The sequence below is a fragment of the Brachyistius frenatus genome, unplaced genomic scaffold (genome assembly GCF_029030835.1).
Source record: "Brachyistius frenatus isolate BFR_SWC_R1_liver_20210118 unplaced genomic scaffold, ASM2903083v1 Contig_19, whole genome shotgun sequence".
NCBI classification, from domain to species: domain Eukaryota; kingdom Metazoa; phylum Chordata; class Actinopteri; family Embiotocidae; genus Brachyistius; species Brachyistius frenatus.
Genome location: NW_027210618.1, coordinates 4,949,594 through 4,964,379, shown reverse-complemented (window position 1 = coordinate 4,964,379; position 14,786 = coordinate 4,949,594). Strand labels below are relative to the sequence as shown.

Below are 14,786 nucleotides of genomic sequence, written 5' to 3'. Positions count from 1 at the left end.
CATTGTGTCTTTGATCACAGGGTTGGGTGACTACCAAGCTGGTATGTGTATATCTATCTATCTATCTATCTATCTATCTATCTATCTATCTATCTATCTATCTATCTATCTATCTATCTATCTATCTATCTATCTATCTATCTATCTATCTATCTATCTATCTACAGTGCATCCAGAAAGTATTCACAGCGCTTCACTTTTTCCACATTTTGTTGTTACAGCTTTATTCCAAAATTGATTAAATACATTTTTTTCCCTCAAAATTCTACACGTCATACCCCATAATGCTAATGTGAAAAAAGTTGCAAAGGCTGTGAATACTTATGTACGTGTTATATTTTCGTTCTTTATTTTTAATAGATCTGCAAAAATTTGAAACAAACTTTTTTCACTTTGTCATGATGGGGTATTGTGTGTAGAACTTTGAGGAAAAAATGAATTTAATCCATTTTGGAATAAGGCGTAAAATAACAAAATGTGGAAAAAGTGAAGCACTGTGAATACTTTCCGGATGCACTGGATAGATAGCTAGATAGATAGATACTGTATATTTATAATTAACAGATTTGTCAGATTTGAAAATGTAGTTGGTTCGAAAATAACTCAAAGAAATATAAATAAGACCGATACTGCTAAGTTCTTACTGTTTTAATATCTCTTAAGTCTGGCATTTAAAATTTACTCAAGTAAAAGTAATGTCAGAAAACTATACAAATATAAAAATTGTGTCCTAACCATTCATGTGATTTCTATCAGACTCCTTTTGTTTGCACTTCAGCATTTTGATGTTGAAATCTGTCAGTTTGGAGCTGGTTGTAACTATATACTGTAAATATGTACAGTTGTGCAGTTTAATGTCTCAGACAGATTATGAATTAAACATCAATTGCTCACATACTACAGCAGTCACAATATTATTAAGTGCATTATCTCACCCTGAATTGTTGTGGGCCAGAGAAGTAGAGTTACATCAAATAACTTAGCTTTGAAGTGCACGTGCACATCAAAGCTGAGCTTGATAAACATCAAATTTGTGCTTGAACTTCATATTCGTGGCAAAAATACGGGGCGGAACCATATGTTTCTCGTCTCAGTTTTGGGTAGGATTTATTATTGTGTGACACACTTGCCATGGCTGTTAAACCATGCCCGTCCCCAGTTTAAGTAAAGTTGCCTCTTTTCTTTTTGCTCTGTCGTTGCGTTTCAGCTGTAATTCAGGTAAGTCACGCAAAGCTTTGTTTCAACAATAGTCACTTTGGTATTTTTACATCAATTCAGACATTTACAAAGTGTTCATTGATTTAACTTTAAGTTACTTAGCAGCTTCTCGTAACGTTACTTGACCTAGGTAGCATTTTCAGTTCGACTTGCTCCTTTAACTAGCTCGAATATTAGTTTAGTCAGCTTTGACTAAAAGCTGCAGAAATGATCCATTTCAGTTTGTGAATAATTAGTCAAAAGGTCTTCAACCTGCCATCGAAAAGGAATTTAAACTCGGCACATTTCGTACCTCAATGCTAAGTCTCACTAAACCGAGTGTTCTTATGAGAGATGCAATGTTCCTGTCGGGCTTCCTCGTCCTAGTCACTATAAATAAAATGCATGCTGTCCCCCATCAGCTGCTGCCGCCCTGGTGCTGACACAATAGGTCTTATGAGGTGAGGAGATCTCCTGACATGTCACTGATGACCACTGACTGACTCATGAATAACACTTGGTACTGTGAATTACGCAAAACCAACACTCCTACTTTCTAAGCATTAGAATTAATAGCTGAGTGTAAAAATATATTTTTAAAAAAATCTCACATTAGCAAGACATGTTATTTATTCGGTGTAGAAATGAATATATCAGGGAAGAACACGGTGTCAGTTCTGTCCTTCTTAACATATTAAAGGAAGGCGTTACATGGTGGTTTAACGTTCATGGTCCTTCATAATCTATTGTTACGGAGCAAAGAATATCATATAAACTTTTCTTTATTTCTGTCCGAATGTGGACTATTTGTTAATGAGCTCCTGCTTCTTCTTTCTCACACCGCAGCTGTGATGTGATGTCGGACAAGCGTCAGCGTGCCAGAATCCAGGGCTCCTGGGCCAAACAACTGCCCAAACGCTCAGGGCCAACAGGTAATTTAAGGTGTAATGGTTGCTGTGAAATACGTGACTCCTTTTGCATGTTTTTTTACCTAATTAGATCATAATTTATATCTTTATTCATTCATAGCCCCAGATGCAAAAATACATCAACTTGAAAAACACATTTTTCTGAGCCCTACAAACCGTCCTGATATGTGGATAACCGCTTCTTATTTTGGTTTTTAAACAGGCGCAGCTTCAAACAACTATCAGCCTAACAATGCCAACGCAGCCTCAGGTTCTTGGGGATCTGGGCCCCAGAAAACATCAAAGACTTTTGAGTTTTACCAGCCCACCAAGGTAGACTGTGGACACCAAAGAGACATTCTGAAGACATTTGTCTTTTACAGCAAGTTAAAAATTTATTTCAGGATAGAACTAATTCTTTCTCTTTTCTTTTTTTTGTCAATTTTTACCACAGCCCATTCGAGAAGTTCCAACAGAGAAGGTGATAGAGTAAGTTATGCAGTTTCATCTTCCCTTCACATCCTCAGGTTTTTTTTTTCCCAAACTCTTTTTGTTTCAGTTTTATCACATGGCATTTTGGCTTGTTACCTGCTTGTATACTACACAGGTTGATTAATGCACATCTTTTTGCTCCGGACAGGCTGGCAGGTGATTATGAGATCAGCCATGGCCCATCGGGGGTGTCCAGGTGAGTACAGCTTCATTAAGAAGGAATCTCCCTTCATGGGAAGTGTAGATGAAATAAAATCCAATCTAAAGGAAAAGAGAAGAACGAGCAGTGATAGTGCTGTAAGGTACCAAACCAGTGTGTTCACCAGAGGTGGAGCAAATCTGTGATTGAGTTTTAAGACCACTGGGTGGCAGTGATCACACAAGCAATGCCTGACAATGTATGGCTCTTAGTTGGCTTAAGGTTCCCACATACAGTAAAGGAGTGTCATAATATGTGCTGTAAATATAACCTGATGTACAACAAGAATATTTCCATGTAGTTGTTAAGCGTGTAAAAGATGCATTCGTTGATACTAAAATACCAAGAGCTACCAAATTTACAGACAAACAGACTATTGTCTTAGTTTGTATTTTGTGACTGATTTTGATTCTGCGACTGTGATACTGAATTTATGTTACTGTAATAGAAGTGGAACTGGAGTAAGAGGAACAGGAAAACCTTGATATTTCAGTTCTGATTACATCTAAGGCTTCTTCTTCTTTTAGCACCAAAAAGCTCTGGAATAAAGCAACAAATGTCTCATTCCTCTACAATCGGCACATGCTGCTCTTTTGCTAATGTTAAGTGTTTATAGTCATAAAATGTATCTTTTTATTCTACTCTGCAGCTGAGGCACTGATCAGATTTTCAGGTTTAGCCCATCGCTGGCATAGAACATGTGCAATGTGTAAGCATAAAGGGGCACTGACAAAACCCACCTACCACAATAAGTTTTGGTAATGGTTTTAGGCCAGTTTAATCAAATATTGTAGATGGTGAAAAAACAGCAATTCTAGTTTGTTTTTTGGGGGGGAGGGTTTCTGTTATTTTGGGTGATTTTAATACCTTTAATTGAAAAAATAAAAGGAACCGATCCATATCAAGACAGGAATTTATATCCTATTCTTGACTACCATGTACATGAGTATACATCCACCATACTTTTATTGAGACACAGTCTGTGTGTATGTTTTGTCTGTCCATCTGTCCAGACTGCGGCTGCTGCCTGGGTTTCTTCCCCCAGAAGAGGCCGACTGGATGTTCAGTAAGCTGCTAGCAGAGCTTCCCTGGTCCCAGAAGACCAACTACAGACAGGGTGAGCACCCGGGTCTCAAGAACGAGCAGTGTGAAACATGTGAACTGTGAGCACGTGGTGTGTAGACGGAAGGGCGGAGAGGGATTCCCTTCTGCAGCTGGTTTGCTGTTGAGTTCAAGTTTAATTTGGGCTTTATTTTTTTTATTTTTGCAGAACAGTTGGCATTATCAATTAAAAGGAAAGGAAATTCACGCATTGTACTCAGACTTGATACGGCGAGCATGTTGAGATGAAGCCAGACTTTGCCTCAGAATCAGCCTTTTCTCTCAGCTGGCTCTCGTCCATCTCGTGTGCTGTTCGGCGATCGCTCCGTCACAGACAAACGGCATGATGAAGACAAGAGGCTTCGATTTCTAAACGCTGGCCCCAGTGAGAGGTTGTGTAATCCTCAGTCTATCTTTCCTCAGACTTTGTCAACAAGGTTCATGTGACGTTGGGGTTAAGGATGAGATGAGGAAGAAGTGGAAAACAGATGTTAACTCTTCAACGTGTCCCCTCTCCTACGTCAGCAATGCTTTAAGACACCCTTTAAAACAGTGACTCATTTTTTCCAACCATTTGGACTCTGAACAGCACACGATGAACGGGTTATGCTTAATCTTTTCCCCCTGATAACATCTTTTAATGGAAGCTTTTGAGAGTTGATAAATGATTACATATGATTACATATATTTATAAATATATATCCACAGGCCTTGAATAATTCAGCGCCATAAAAAGTGATCACTGCTCGAGCAGTTTGTTTTGCTTTCACCGTGTTCTTTACCAGAGGACCGGCCAAAATACACTAATGGCAGACAATTGGTTCTTGGAAGAGAGCTGGGTGTTTCCAGAGATGGAAAGATGCACCCAGACACGCAAAGGAAGACAGACTGGGGGAAATTAGATTTGGATGTTTACGTTACTATCTGCCAGAACAGATTCAAAATGATAAGATGATTATCGTACATGTGTGTTAACACTGGAAAGGAGTACAAATCATAACCCACCCACCATTACCCACCTACTGATGCAACATATAGACAACACATCACACAACAATAACACCGTTGTCTGTTTTTCTTGGTTGTTTATATATATATATATATTAAAAAAACTTTGCACTATTGTTTAGTTAGTTTTAATTTAATTATTCTATTTTATTGTATATACTGTGCATTTTTATATTTAATATTTTTTTACTGTTATTTTATTCTTTCCTGTATCTATAAATGCTGCTGTAGTGAAAGAATTTCCCCTTGGGGATTAATAAAGTATCTATCTATCTATCTATCTATCTATCTATCTATCTATCTATCTATCTATCTATCTATCTATCTATCTATCTATCTATCTATCTATCTATCTATCTATCTATCTATCTATCTATCTACAAACAAACAAACAAACAAACAAACATAGAGATGGATGTCACTGTCCACAGCCGCTGTATGAAAAGAAACAAATAATTACAATGCATTTAAAGGGCTTGCATGGGTTGAGTGTTTAATACTTTGAGTGTCACCTGAAAACGCTGTAATATCTGGAGCTGCTAGCTAGTGTTGCCTTTTTTAATTTGTCAATCAATTAATAACTGGTACAGGAATTTTTTTGATATTAGCACCAAAGCTGCATATCAAACCATAACACTTTTTGAATGCCAAAAGAAATGTGTAAATAGTGCTTTTTTAACTATGACATTTCCTGACAATATGAAAGCTTTGCCTGACTAAATTTTACTGAAGATATTTAAGATTGCTGTATTGAGCAGTCACTCATATTTTGTCAAATAGAAAAAGTTTGAAATCTGTTGATATTCCCTAAACTGAGGTCTCACTAAACACATTGTTTTAGTCTTTTCACCCAAAAATCAGGGAAGATGTCTGATGTGTGTCTGTTATTTAATTGAACACACAGCCCTGATAAGTACACAGCGGTAAAGTTCTCTGTGATGTGTGTGTGTGTGTGTGTGTGTGTGTGTGTGTGTGTGTGTGTGTGTGTGTGTGTGTGTGTGTGTGTGTGTGTGTGTGTGTGTGTGTGTGTGTGTGTGTGTGTGTGTGTGTGTGTTTTGGTGTAGGTGAGGCATACGGGGAGCCCAGGCTGACCTGCTGGTATGGAGAGTTGCCGTACACGTATGCTCACTCCACCATGGCTGCCAACACACAGGTGAGAAAACTGCAACAAAGATTCAAAGAAACACATTGTCACACAGCATATTATTCAGTCTTGAACTATAAATATATTTAAATTATTGTTGTTTTTTTCTGCCATCATTAATATACGAGGGGAGAACACAGATCAGTCTAAACGGTGACGTTTCATTTTGTAGTCTTATATTTTTAACATTGCGTTGTTACTTTTTTTTTCCTCATCCAATTATATCTTCCATTTCTTCTCTCTTCCTTTATATTATTATCTGAACTGTCTTTCTTACTCTTGCTATTTCCTCCCAGTGGCATCCGTTGCTGGTAACCCTTCGTCAAGCAGTGGAGCAGGTGAGTGCGTCCAGCTTCAACTCCCTGCTGTGTAACTTGTATCGCGATGGCCATGACAGCATCGGCTGGCACAGTGACGATGAGGCCTCCTTGGGTGCCAAGCCCACCATTGCCTCCTTCAGTCTGGGAGACACCAGAGTGTTCAGCCTCCGCAAGCAGCCACCACCGGTGAGATGATAGAGCATGAACGTTTGTTTACTGGGCTCCAAATACAATACTTGTTAAAGTAGAAGTAGATACAGCATAACAAACATATTGTTCAAATACTTATTTAAAGCTGCTGTACACTGAATGTCTGAACACCATTGTTACTGCTCATACTTTATAGTTGGAGAACCTTTGCTTGTTGTGTTCATTTAGAAATAAGCTCAGCTCCTTTATGTTTTTCTTGTTTGGGCTTTAAATCCAGAAATTATTAAAGAGGTCTCAAAGTAATGTGATTTGGCCCCCTGAAACCTGCAGATACTCTTTTTGACCCTTTTCAAGGAGGTCATTTCCTGCCTCTGCTTCTTCAGAAAGGCAAAACTGCTGTGCAAATGTTAATACGAAAAGGAGGGTTAGCGTAGTGGAGCACAGAACAGCTGCCAGGGTGAGTTACTGAAAACTGGACATGGAGAGAAGGCTTATTTCACTTGTTGCGTTTACTCTCAGCATTGTATTTTAGAGGCCTATGTTTAATGGTTGTGGGTTATTGCAAATGCTAAATGCTAAATGCTTCTTAGGAGGCAGATTAGTTACAGTGTAGATGAGTTGTACTGGTGATCTCGTAACAGAATTGGCCTTCAGTATAGTTTAGGTTTTTTTCTTTCCATCTCTGTGTCCATTAAATTGTCCATCAAACTTCCTAATGTGACAGTACAATGTGCCTGGTGTGTGTGTGCGTGCGTACGTGCGCACGTATGTATGTATGTGTGTTAGAGGATTATGCAATGTGCTCTACTGTGTGTTTATGTGCTAGGAGGATAATGGCGACTACACTTACGTGGAGCGTATTCGGGTTCCTCTGAGTCACGGGACACTTCTGCTGATGGAAGGAGCCACACAAGACGACTGGCAGGTAGGCTGCACCAATCAAAAGCCATTTAAATAAATAATAGTTGCTGACCAATGAGAACCAGACAGAAATCCAGTTGTAGATATAACAATATTTTTTCTTTTGTTTGTTTGTGTTTTTTTTTTTTTTAAATTTTGAAAACAATTTCCTTAAAGCAGTTTGTAGGATTTAGTGTCATTTAACAGTGAAGTTGCAAATTGCAACTGATTGTATACCCATGGCTTCACTCTCCACCTCCAAGCGTATAATCTGTGGTGGCTACGAAACTTGCTAAAAAACCGTATATAAAGTAGTTCAAGCTAGCTCCACCTAAAGCAGCTACAACATGCTGCTTACACACTGATGCTTCAGTATTAATAACCGAATGATGTCATATATATATATATATAATAATATGTCAGTCAGAGGGACCAAACCAGTATTTTTACTTAAAAAACAACCCCTCCATTTTGCTTTTAACATTTAGTACTTTTACTTCCCATATTTTAAGCTTTTCTGGTGTTTTATTTACAGTTTTTATCGTCAATAAGAAGATATTTTGTACGAAATAACATAATTTAGCTTTACATTTCCAATCTTCAGGCTATATTTTTGTTAATTTTAGTCTAAAATACCTGAAACAAGTGCATTTAGGGCATATCCATGTCCACTTTTGTTTAAAGGCAGACAAACTGAGCGCACAAAAGGGCGCATGGTTCTAAGGGGTTGTACGTAGTCTCTTATTTAATCATACGCGTGGTTTTGGGTTTAACATGAAATACACTAATCAGAGTGTCATTCCCTTTAGCCAGTTGCCATGGGTGTCAATTTGAGTTTGTGACATCACAAAATTGCACAAGTCCAAACGATACAGTTGGATACGGACTTTGTGCATTTCTCCATAGACTGAGTGTTTTGACACACAGTGTTTATATGGCACCTCAACCTGCTAATAATCAAAACAGAAATAGAAGTCTAAACTTTTACAATATGGGACCTTTAACTAGGATTTTTCATGCAGGACTTTTAATTGTAATGGAGTATTTTTACATGGCTTTACTGGTCATTTTTTTTACTGTAAGTAAAATGGTTTGAACCCTTCCTCCATCATTACATTTACTTGTCATTCAAACAGCTTGAGCAATACTTTATGTCTTGTTACTTGGGTTTTTGTTACCATAACTACTAAGGACTCCTCCACTGAAAAACCTCGCCTGCCCTTACCTGTTGGTACCATATATGGGGGTGTTCGTACTTGTGACTGAACACACGTCAGCAGTGAGGACAGACGTAGTAGCACTGAGAGAAGAAGATGCATTTATTTCAGAGTCAGGGACAGGAAGCGGGTTTATATGAGTGGAGGGTCTTAGTGGAGGAAATAGAGAGTTTTGTGGGTTTCTGTTGAAGATAATTGGGTCACACTCTACATTGAGAATATGTTTATCACAATTCTTTGAATTTCATTATGACTAAATCTCGGTTGTTGGAAGAGCAGATCAAAGCTTCACTTGTGTCTAAACTACAGTACATCCGGAAAGTATTCACAACGCTTCACTTTTTCCAAATTTGTTATGTTAGTCTTATTCCAAAATGGATTAAATTCATTGTATTCCTCAAAATTCAACACACAAGACCTCATAACAATAACATGAAAAAAGTTTTTCCTCCATCCTGTTTCCACTGATCATCCTTGAGATGTTTCTAAAACTTGATTGGAGTCCACCTGGTAAATTCAGTTGATTGGACATGATGTGGAAAGACACACACCTGTCTATATAAGGTCCCACAGTTGACAGTGCATGTCAGAGCACAAACCAAGACATGAAGTCCAAAGCATTGTCTGTCGACCTCTGAGACAGGATTGTATCGAGGCACAGATCTGGGGAAGGGTACAGAAAGATTTCTGCACCATTGAAGGTCCCAATGAGCACAGAGGCCTCCATCATCCGTAAATGGAAGAAGTTTGGAACCACCAGGACTCTTCCTAGAGTCGGCCGCCCCCCAAACTGAGCGATCGGGGGAGAAGGGCCTTAGTCAGGGGGGTGACCAAGAACCCGATGGTCACTCTGACAGAGCTCCAGCGTTGCTCTGTGAAGAGAGGAGAACCTTCCAGAAGGACAACCATCTCTGCAGCACTCCACCAAGCAGGCCTGTATGGTAGAGTGGACGGACGGAAGACACTCCTCAGTAAAAGGCACATGACAGCCCACCTGGAGTTTACCAAAAGGCACCTGAAGGACTGTCAGACCATGAGAAACTAAATTCTCTGGTCTGATGAAACAAAGATTGAACTCTTTGGCCTGAATGCCAAGCGTCATGTTTGGAGGAAACCAGGCACCACTCATCACCTGGCCAATACCATCTCTACAGTGAAGCATGGTGGTGGCAGCATCATGCTGTGGGGATGATTTTCAGCGGCAGGAACTGGGAGACTAGTCAGGATGGAGGGAAAGATGAATGCAGCAATGTACAGAGACATCTTTGATGAAAACCTTCTCCAGAGCGCTCTGGACCTCAGACTGGGGCGAAGGTTCATCTTCCAACAGGACAACGACCCGAAGCACACAGCCAAGATAACAAAGGAGTGACTTCGGGACAACTCGGTGAATGTCTTTGAGAGGCCCAGGCAGAGCCCAGACTTGAACCCGATTAAACATCTCTGGAGAGATCTGAAAATGGCTGTGCACCGACGCTCCCCATCCAACCTGATGGAGCTTGAGAGGTCCTGCAAAGAAGAACGGGAGAAACTGCCCAAGAATAGGTGCTAAGCTTGTAGCATCATACTCAAAAAGACTTGAGGCTGTAATTTCTGCCAAAAGTGCTTCAACAAAGTATTGAGCAAAGGCTGTGAATACTTATGTACGTGTTATATTTTCATTCTTTATTTTTAATAGATTTGCAAAAATTTGAAACAAACTTTTTTCACTTTGTCATTATGGGGTATTGTGTGTAGAACTTTGAGGAAAAAAATTAATTTAATCCATTTTGGAATAAGGCTGTAACATAACAAAATGTGGAAAAAGTGAAGCGCTGTGAATACTTTCTGGATGCACTGCAGATCATACTATACACGTCTACCTTAACCAAGTTTGTACAGACCAAAGAAGGGTCAAGGCTGCATAACAAAACAGCTGTGGAGGAGAGGACCCGAGTACGGTAAACACTTAAAGTCAAAATAAAAAACAAAAGTCATGAAGAATAAAAACTACTTAAGAAATATCAATGTAAATATGTACAGTATGTTCCATCAAGTATAGAAGCATAAAGTCAGTGATGTAACAGACTTGTATCCTTAGTTATAATCATTGCTAATGTCTCTGTACCATATTAAAGTTTGCATTGAAAAGAGTTAAAAAAAAATACATTATCATTGGTATAGAACGGCAAATGGGCCACCTCCACCCTGAAGACACTCTTATGTGGACAAACTGCACTACTTCATAAAGGCAGTGAATGTCTGTGCCTTTCAGTGTCATAATAATGATCCACAAATGGACTCTTGTGTAACTCCATGTGTTGTTCTCAAAGCAATAAACATTAATGAATAACATTTAACATGGATATATACATTTTATGTCCACTAGTCGATATCACAAAATCCATAACAATGTTGCTACTGTTGCAAGAAGTGCCTCCATATGATTTGTCAGAGCGACCCTCCACTCCGCAATTTTCACTCACTCACAAAAAATTTAGTGAAGTGAGGAATAAAGTCTGGGAGAACTGCAGAGGTAGTAAAAGAGGTTTGAGCTTTAAAAAAAAAAAAAAAAAGGAGAAGGTCACAGGTGTTTTATGGCGACATCTCCCTCGGTCTCTCAACAAAGGTTTCACTGCTCCTTTAAAGACTTTTCCAGAGAAAGAAGATCATTCCAGTCATTAATCCTCTCTCTGTTATTGCAGTCAGAGTCAGCCTAACAAAACCATCTGGCTCAGATGGAGAGGTTTGGAACTGAGCACTAAATATTTACTAAACCTGACAGTCCAGCTAAATTACTACATTTGTTTGAAAATATTTTTTTTCAGCTTTTTTCAGGCCCTTTATTTTGACACTGTTATAGATACGGAAACCTCTCACCTCTTATTCAGATGTAGGTGAAGGAGGAGTATGTACATGTTGGTTTGTGTGTTTTGATGATGCAAGATTCACAAATATATCAAAGCAATAATTTTCAGTGCAAAAGGTCAAACATAAGTGAAGCTGAAAATGATTGCGAAAAACCTCTGTGTTTGTAATTTTTCACTGCTTTAGCATATGTCAATAAATTTGACTTTTACCCCAAATGTTAAATGGTAAGAAAATGGTGTTTGTTTTCTGTTGTCCCAGCTTCTGTCTGACTTTTGTATGTAGAGCAGAGGTCAGCTGCAAAGCAAAAATACCCGTGGTTGGGAAACTCATGACAATATACCACAGATCTTTTTGGTGCTCTCAGATTATTATTATTTTTTAATCATTATTTAATTTCTTATCCTGAGTTGAAAATTTGTCGTCGTTAATGTCGCCCATTAGAACCATGAGAACAATATTTGACCTCGACTCAAAGCCTCTACCTTCTAACTTTATGAAAATCTTCTTGAATCAAAGATCAAAGTGTAAATATTTGACATGTAAATGTAAAATACATTGCTTATCAGTCTCTCTGTCTCCCCCAGCATCAAGTGGCTAAAGAATACCATGACAAGGGCCCACGCATCAACCTGACCTTCAGAACTACCTTCCCCGAGCCGGACAGGCACAGACCGGGCACCAAGATGCGATTCGTGGCCAAGCAACCGTAAAATCTTAGAGCCCAGTACTTAAGATTGAGGAAACTCTGTCCGCTTGTTTTACTTTTTAAACTCGCAATGCTACAGCTGAAGAAGTTGAGGTGGGAAAAAGACAAGCTAATCCCCCCCCCCCCTCCAAAAAAAAAAAAAGGCACAGTGGTGTGAACATCTTTATCGTTCTCATTGAGGTTGTAAACAATTTCAACTGTTTGAAATGAGCCTAACAAACACATCAGTGAGTCACAGACTACAGTGTGACTAACAGCGGTTTCCAACTTAAACAGGGAGATTTGCTACTCTGCTCATATTCACTGACTTCATAAGTGAACCATGATAATAATGCAGTTGCGAGCAGTCATGATGATCAGATATCAGCGTTGTCAGAGAAGCTGAGCAGAAGAATGAGTCATGTTGTGGGCTGTAAGGGGCGGTACATCATAATTGTTACGTTGATTTTATTTATTTGTTCAGCGCTGACAGTCGTTTATGATATTAAGCCTGGAACAGAATCCTGGTTGGGGGATGTTTGTAAGAAATGCCCCTCCTCTCCTTGCCTATCTGCACTGAGGTACAGCCAAGGCACTTGCTTTAGTTGTCGTCCGATTTGTATTGCGAAGCTCCCAGGTGATAATGTCAGTTATGATATAAGAAACAACATGCGCGTCTTTATTTTGAACATTGTCTCGGATTCGATTTATTTGGTTTAATTGGCAACCTTTCATTTAAACTAGAATTGTTTTAGGTTGGCAATTAACCATTTTGTCTGTATGCGTGCATATTAATAATTACGTCATTGGAAGATTTCCTTATGAAAGAGAAAGAAGGACGATCATCTGAGTACTTTGTGTACAGAACGGCCTGATATCACGCCAAAATGTGTAGTACACCCGTCAGTCCACTAGAGGATACCTTGTTAGTGTCATGTATTGCCTCGTCAAGGTGTGATGAGTACAGTGTGTTCTGTTTAGGCACCTTAACCACCTGGTTGAGGTTAGGAAAAGATCATGGTTTTCATTTGCTGTAAGTAACATTATGTACATCACATTAGTTACCAAACGTATGTTACAAAAGGTAAATATTTTAGGTTACCCGAGTTACGTTACTTAAAAGAAAATCCACGTTGACTTTTGTTTTCCCACGGACTCGTATATCGATCTCCCGGGGGGAAGTTCTGTATTTGTTTTATCCAACCACTCTCAACTCCTCTGTACACGGAACTAATCACTCTTTGTCACATGACCTCCGTCACATGAGCTCCTTCTTCCGCCCTGGTCATACATGTGTACTCGTCACACATGGATGGGGCAAAACGCAATGCTGACATGGAATCCTTTAGTGGACTAATGGGTGTATTGCACTCTTTGGTGTGATATCGGGCTGGATTTAATGTCTTTTGGTAAAATGGAAATGTCCACCTCGGGGACCTTTTTGGAGAGAACATAGTTGCTATAAACTGTGACAGATATAGTTCTTAGACAGTAAAACAGTACGGTGTCACCAGCAACTATCCAAATTGAATTAGATGGACTACTCATAATTTGTGAATACTTTGTTGATGGAAAACTTTCTGATTCTGTAGCAGTTCCGAACTTTTGTTTTATTTGAAAAGAATGAATGTTCAGTTCATAAATATTAAATAAGATATTGTTGTTGGAAACCTGAGCTATTTAATTATACGTTGTGTGTTGTTGTTCAGCATCACAGTTGTTTGTGTGCACAAGCTGTTACTTGAAGACACTGATATCAGAAGCAGCGGGTGTTTCAGTGAACACTCGTTCAAAAACTTGCATCCGTACCTTTCTTTGGTGAATAAATAAATGGTAAGAATATTTTTGAAACAGTTCAACCTACCACATTCGGTCTGATTCATTTGGTTTCCTATTTATATCTCTGGAACATGTCCACATTATCAATCAGAAAATTCACCTAATGTTTTTTTTAATATCACAAAACCCTTTTTGATGCAACTAGTGGATTATATCTAAAAATATTCAATTTTGGCCATGAACTCAATGCAAAGAAGGTCATGCAAGTAATGCAGACATCTTTAAAAAAAAGTAGCCAGGCAAGGTCGCCATAGCAACACGTTAACCATGGTAAACTGCAGTGAAGATAATAGAAAGATCCTACGGACATAAACAATTTGATTAAGAAGCTTGAGACAGAGAAGCTTTAATAAGCTTAAATAAAGATGGTTAAACTTACTACTCGGCAGGGAAATGGTAAGCTGCTGCTGATGTCACTTCTAGGAGCCATTAGCAAAGCTATCAAGCTAATGAACCTGTTATATAATCATAAATCAAAGATACTGAGTTTCCTGCTGTAGATTTAAAGCAATAAATCTACACATACTTAGGTAGGGAAACGTCGGGAAAAGTTCCACAATGGTTTTGTTGAGAAATGCATTGCTTTAAACACGTGAGCAGATTACTAGAGCAAATTTGATCAGGAAACGACTCGGAATTCTTTTCAAAAATGACATTGATGTCTAAAATTGTGAGATGATCATGTCATACAGACTATTTTAACCACCCACATGATGGACTATTCTGATTATTTTCTAACACTAAAGATGCAGAAGACATGTTTTTGATGCTGTGGT

The 14,786-nt window shown here is 38.8% G+C and overlaps 1 protein-coding gene across 1 annotated transcript; it reads left to right on the top strand.

Moving 5' to 3' along the window:
- The first annotated feature begins 1,127 nt into the window (after positions 1–1,127).
- Positions 1,128–13,860, top strand: alkbh3 (alkB homolog 3, alpha-ketoglutarate dependent dioxygenase). Its single transcript, XM_069695419.1, has 11 exons — positions 1,128–1,218; positions 1,620–1,658; positions 2,044–2,129; positions 2,329–2,438; positions 2,560–2,594; positions 2,746–2,793; positions 3,810–3,913; positions 5,970–6,058; positions 6,346–6,555; positions 7,346–7,444; positions 12,071–13,860. The coding sequence occupies exons 2-11, from the start codon at positions 1,654–1,656 to the stop codon at positions 12,194–12,196; spliced, it is 912 nt and encodes a 303-aa protein (XP_069551520.1). The 5' UTR covers positions 1,128–1,218; positions 1,620–1,653; the 3' UTR covers positions 12,197–13,860.
- Positions 13,861–14,786: the final 926 nt, after the last annotated feature.